Here is a 6,349-nt window from a genome sequence, read left to right as displayed (position 1 = left end):
AACGACACGCTGCACTTCCTGTTGTGCAGCCAGGGGGCGCCGACGCTGCTGCTCATCCACACCAACACTTCTTCTTCTACTGTGGAGGTCAGCGCTCTTCTTCATGAGTTCAGTCTATGATCAAATGTTTCCTGTGAAATTTTCTTTATTTACGGCAACAACAAAGTTTAGACATTTTATATTTCTGATCAAATTTATTAATATTTAGAATCAATTCTATACTTAATATTTCTTTACATTCATGCTAAATAAGACCTTCAATATTTATTTAACTTTGTATTTATTTCTCTTTATTATCAAATTTACACCTTAACTTTATTTATAAAAACATTTATACTTTATATTTATTTCTGTTTATGATAAAGTTAAGATTTCATATTTATCTGTTTATAATTTACACTTCATGTTTATGGATATTTATCATCAAATTTGCACTTTATCTTTACTCAGATAATTTACTGGGGGGTATTTCATACCGATATTGAAGTGATAGATAGATATACTTTATTGATCTCAAAACTGAGAAATTGGGATGATGTAGCTTCGTTGCTGAAGTTTGGAATCGCCTCCGTACAGAAGTATTAAGTATATGTCCTGTTTTACTTATATTTATGTGACACTTTATAAATATGTACAGCCTGCGTATTTATTTCTATCTAAAACAAAGTTTTGTCCGTCTTTATTTAAAGCTGACACTAAATATTTTTATTTAATGATGAAGTTTAGACTTAATATTTATTTTCCAGTCTTATTGATTTTTGGGTTTTACACTCAGAAATCCTCGAGACCGGAGACGCTCTGAAGTTGAACCTGATTGGTTCGTACCTGTCGGTGACATCACACCTGCTGTTTTTCTCTCTTAGGTGAACTGGAGTCAGTTTTCAGCTCGTAACATCAGCGGCGGCCTTAAGGTGGAGCCAGAGAGCAGCGTCCTCTACAGCAGCGCCGTCGTCTTCAGCAGGGTCAGAGACTTCCACCTTAAATACACCTGCCCACCCTAAATCACTCAGTCCACCTTAAATCAGTCTGTCCACTTTAAATCACTCTGTCCACCTTAAATCAGTCTGTCCACCTTAAATCAGTCTGTCCACTTTAAATCAGTCTGTCCACCTTAAATCAGTCTGTCCACCTTAAATCACTCTGTCCACCTTAAATCAGTCTGTCCACCTTAAATCAGTCTGTCCACTTTAAATCACTCTGTCCACCTTAAATCAGTCTGTCCACCTTAAATCAGTCTGTCCACTTTAAATCACTCTGTCCACCTTAAATCAGTCTGTCCACTTTAAATCAGTCTGTCCACCTTAAATCAGTCTGTCCACCTTAAATCACTCTGTCCACCTTAAATCAGTCTGTCCACTTTAAATCACTCTGTCCACCTTAAATCAGTCAGTCCACCTTAAATCAGTCAGTCCACTTTAAATCTTCTGTAGTTTTCTGTTTCAGAGTAAAATAAAATGACCACATTGTTGCTATTTTATTTCAGATGAAAGTCAGACTTTTACTTTGAAATCTGTTTCCTGCCAGCTGTTGGAGTATGATGATGTCAATGATACGGCTGAGCCGACCTCTGACCTTTTCCCGCCGTACGAGCTGAAGAACTTCACCTGGTCTAGTCTCAACCTGTCTAGTCCGAGCGCTCTGCTCTGCGGCGTCGCCTCCGCCTCCGCCTCGGGGTCTCTCTGCCTGCAGGTCAGCTGATTGCCCGTCGTCATGACAACCCCAAGCTCACCAAGGCGGCTCACAGGTCACTTCCTGTCTGTTTATGTTTTCCAGCTGACAGTGTTTGAGTCAGAGGGGCGTGGTCAGTCCTGGCCCCGCCTCCTGCACACGGCTAACTCCTCCCAGGTGGGGGTGTGGCTCGACGGCATGTTGCCGCGGGCGACGCGATCCAGGTTCCTATTGGAGCTGCAAGCGGTGGGCGGGGCTTCTCCTCCAGACCGGGTGGAGATCCATCGATCTCTCGACGACGAGTTCACGCCCTCGATATTCAAGGTGACCTTCTGCACCTGCTGACCTCTGCACCTGCTGACCTCTGCACCTGCTGACCTCTGCACCTGCTGACCTCTGCACCTGCTGACATCTGCACCTGCTGACCTCTGACCTCTGACCTCTCCCCCCTCAGGTGTCTCAGTGGGTGTCCTCCGTGAACGGCAGCTCAGAGGTTCTGGGGTTCCTTCAGTGGAAGCCCGTGGCGTACCGCCAGGCCGACCCGGCTCTGGAGGACGCCATGCCATGCCGTCACTCGGAGCCGCGGCCTCAGAGCGGTGAGGTGACGGCAGCGGAGTCCGGTCTGATCCGAGCGTTCTACGAGGAACCAAAAACATTCGGACTCAACCTGAGCTTCGGTCTGGCAGGAGGACCGTTTTACAACAGCACGCGGTTCCTCCGCTGGTCAGTGACTCCTCAGATCTGATTTCAGTTTAGACGTTTTGATTTTAGTGATTTTAAGTATTGTCATAAAACACGTCAAAAAGTCAAATGATAGCATGTCGTCCAAAAACACGTCAAAAAGTCAAGTGGTGCCAAAAACTGTAAAAAAGACAGTGTAGTATTTGAGCGGTTTAATTGTGTTTTAAGGATTTGTGTAGGTCAATCAATTTTTCGCCCTTCTCTTTCTTCTTCGTGTGTTTCCTTCGTCAGGACGGTGTTGGTGGGTTCCGGTTCTCCTCCCGTCGACTCGTTCTCCCCGCTGGTTCTCACCATCATGGCGGTTGGTCTGGGAACACCGATGGTCCTCCTGCTACTGGGCGGAGTCTACGTCTGTGTCCGTAAGAGGATGTCGGCCACCGCGACGGCCTACGAGCCAATCAACTGATGTTCAGGGCATCGTCGAGGTGACGGACTCTTTTTAATGAAACGTTTAGTTTTAAAGGCTCGTTTAGTTGGTGAGCGGTGACATCACAGCCCAGCAAGTCAGGGCCGAGAGAAATAGTTTTTGCATTTGTAATTTCTGTCCCTTTTCACCTTTTTCTGTTTTTAATAGAAATATCCGTCTGACATTCACTCTCAAACTTTTAGCATTAAGGTTAGATTCTCAGAATTAGACATTTCTTATAACTATTATCTGAAATCAACGGTTTTAATCTTAAACTTTGGACAGAGATTTTTTTTCAGACAGATGATTTTATATGTAAATTCAGTGCTGTTTTTATTACGAATAAATCTGTTGTTCAGACTAAACGAGCAATAATATGTTGTTTTCAACCGTTTTTATCACGTCAGAATTTGACATTTTTCAACATACACTATGGTGTTTTCTTCAATTTTGTCGACATGCTAAATTATGACATTTTTGGCCTTTTTTTTGGATATTGTATACTATGATGTGTGTCTTTGAGCTATAATAAGACATTTTCAGCCATTTTTTTGACATGTCAAAATTTAACATTTTTTGACATACTGTGGTGTTTTTGGCCATTTTTTCGACATGCTATATGTAGGGAGATCAGTTGCACCCAGATCCTAATCCAAGCTGCTCATTCCCCCTGAGGGAGATGAACCCCTTCATGAACATGCAAAAAGCCCCACCCTGGCTCACGAACGTGTTTAACATGTTCATGAATCAGAAGCAGCAGCCGTTTGAGCATCCCATAACAGGAAACCACATGAAGTGAGTGGAAATTTCCCAGCAGGAGGAGAAAGTTTCTGCACTTGAACATAATAATATGACTCTATAATATGACTCTTTTGGCTGTTTTATCAACTTAGTATACTATAACGTGTCTCGACATGCCACACTTTAGTTTTCAGCTGTTTGTTCGACATGTCAAGATTTGAATTTTTTGCCATACAACACTAGAAAAAAAACTTTAGCATGTCGAAAAAATGGCCAAAAACGCAACAGTATAGTAGGTTGAAAAATGTCAAATTTTTGACATCATAAAAATGTCGCAAAACAACTTCCAATAGCTTGTAGACCACCTCATAGTATAGAAAGTGTACTTAAAGACAGAAAAAAGCCAAAAACATGATAGAAAAAAATGGCGAAAAAGTATAGTATCGACAAATGCAAATTTGACATGTCCAAAAAACAGCTGAAAACCACTTAGTATAGCATGTAGAGGCGTGTTATGGTATACAATGTTGAAAAAACATCCCCAAAAACCTATTAAATTGTATGTTGAAAAAATGATCGAAAAAGCAAGACTATAGTATGCTGAAAAATTTAACATGTAAAAAAAACAGCTGAAAACCACTTGGTAAAGTATGTAGAGTAATTTTATTGTATACAGTGTTGAAAAAAACCCCATCCAAAACAGCCCAAAAATCCAATAAATTGCATGTTGAAGAAATGACCGAAAATGCAAGCTAACGCCATAGCATAGAAAGTTGCAAAAACGGACAAAAACACCATGAAATGGGGTGTCAAAAAAATGACCCAAGAAGCAAGGCTATAGTATGGCAAAAACGTCCAAAAATGGCATGTCTCAAAAACAGCTTAAAACAGTGTAGAATAGCATTAAAGAGCGTGCCGAGACACGCTATAGCATAGAAAGTTGCAAAAACGGACAAAAACAAAATAATTTGGAATATCGAAAAAATGAACAAAAAGCAAGGCTACAGTATGGCAAAAACGTCAAAAAATGACATGTCCCAAAAACACCTTAAAATAGTTGGAAATCACATTAAAGAGCGTGCCGAGACACGCCATAGCATAGAAAGTTGCAAAAACGGACAAAAACACCATGAAATGGGGTGTCAAAAAAATGACCCAAGAAGCAAGGCTATAGTATGGCAAAAACGTCCAAAAATGGCATGTCCCAAAAAATGCTTGAAATTGTTGGAAATCACATTAAAGAGCGTGCCGAGACACGCCATAGCATAGAAAGTTGCAAAAACGGACAAAAACACCATAATTTGGTATGTCGAAAAAATGACCCAAGAACCAAGGCTATAGTATGGCAAAAACGTCCAAAAATGACATGTCCCAAAAACAGCTTAAACCAGTTAAGAACAATTTTAAAGAGCGTGCCAAGACACGCCATAGCATAGAAAGTTGCAAAAACAGACAAAAACACCACAATTTGGAATGTCGAAAAAATGACCAAAGAAGCACGGCTATAGTATGGCAAAAACGTCAAAAAATGGCATGTCCCAAAAACAGCTTAAAATAGTTTAAAACCACATTAAAGAGCATGCCGAGACACACCATAGCATAGAAAGTTGCAAAAACGGACAAAAACACCATAATTTGGTATGTCGAAAATATGACCCAAGAAGCAAGGCTATAGTATGGCAAAAACGTCCAAAAATGACATGTCCCAAAAACAGCTTAAAACAGTTTAGAATAGCATTAAATAGCATGCCGAGACACGCCATTGCATAGAAAGTTGCAAAAACGGACAAAAACACCATAATTTGGTATGTCGAAAAAATGACCCAAGAACCAAGGCTATAGTATGGCAAAAACGTCCAAAAATGACATGTCCCAAAAACAGCTTAAACCAGTTAAGAACAATTTTAAAGAGCGTGCCAAGACACGCCATAGCATAGAAAGTTGCAAAAACAGACAAAAACACCACAATTTGGAATGTCGAAAAAATGACCAAAGAAGCACGGCTATAGTATGGCAAAAACGTCCAAAAATGGCATGTCCCAAAAACAGCTTAAAATAGTTTAAAACCACATTAAAGAGCGTGCCAAGACACACCATAGCATAGAATGTTGCAAAAACAGACAAAAACACCATAATTTGGTATGTCGAAAATATGACCCAAGAAGCAAGGCTATAGTATGGCAAAAACGTCCAAAAATGACATGTCCCAAAAACAGCTTAAAACAGTTTAGAATAGCATTAAATAGCATGCCGAGACACGCCATTGCATAGAAAGTTGCAAAAATGGATAAAAACACCATAATTTGGTATGTCGAAAATATGACCCAAGAACCAAGGCTATAGTATGGCAAAAACGTCCAAAAATGGCATGTCCCAAAAACAGCTTAAAATAGTTTAAAACCACATTAAAGAGCGTGCCGAGACACACCATAGCATAGAAAGTTGCAAAATTGATTAAAAACAACATAATTTGGCATGTCAAAAAAATGACCCAAGAAGCAAGGCTATAGTATGGCAAAAACGTCCAAAAATGGCATGTCCCAAAAAATGCTTGAAATTGTTGGAAATCACATTAAAGAGCGTGCCGAGACACGCCATAGCATAGAAAGTTGCAAAAACGGACAAAAACACCATAATTTGGTATGTCGAAAAAATGACCCAAGAACCAAGGCTATAGTATGGCAAAAACGTCCAAAAATGACATGTCCCAAAAACAGCTTAAACCAGTTAAGAACAATTTTAAAGAGCGTGCCAAGACACGCCATAGCATAGAAAGTTGCAAAAACAGACAAA

General features: G+C 40.3%; 2 protein-coding genes across 2 annotated transcripts in view; one reads left to right on the top strand and one right to left on the bottom strand.

Moving 5' to 3' along the window:
- glmp (glycosylated lysosomal membrane protein) overlaps positions 1-3,180 on the top strand; it is a 6,472-nt gene extending 3,292 nt beyond the window's left edge. Inside the window, exons 2-7 of the mRNA XM_088090694.1 lie at positions 1-87; positions 864-962; positions 1,525-1,689; positions 1,774-1,992; positions 2,123-2,391; positions 2,641-3,180. The exon at positions 1-87 is cut by the window's left edge and continues 81 nt beyond it. Of these exons, the coding sequence (XP_087946820.1) occupies positions 1-87; positions 864-962; positions 1,525-1,689; positions 1,774-1,992; positions 2,123-2,391; positions 2,641-2,815 (1,014 nt within the window). The 3' untranslated portion in view covers positions 2,816-3,180. The remainder of the gene's footprint in view (positions 88-863; positions 963-1,524; positions 1,690-1,773; positions 1,993-2,122; positions 2,392-2,640) is intronic.
- The window catches only part of LOC148186759 (metabotropic glutamate receptor 4-like), a 57,735-nt gene continuing 51,389 nt past the window's right edge, over positions 4-6,349 (bottom strand). The window contains exon 3 of the transcript XR_015779519.1: positions 4-114. The gene's annotated coding sequence lies outside the window, so the exon portion shown is untranslated. The remainder of the gene's footprint in view (positions 115-6,349) is intronic.

Source organism: Plectropomus leopardus, chromosome 17 (genome assembly GCF_026936395.1).
Source record: "Plectropomus leopardus strain MGB_pleo_1.0 chromosome 17, ASM2693639v1, whole genome shotgun sequence".
In the NCBI taxonomy this organism is placed as follows: domain Eukaryota; kingdom Metazoa; phylum Chordata; class Actinopteri; order Perciformes; family Serranidae; genus Plectropomus; species Plectropomus leopardus.
This window is presented reverse-complemented; position numbering and strand designations above follow the sequence as displayed.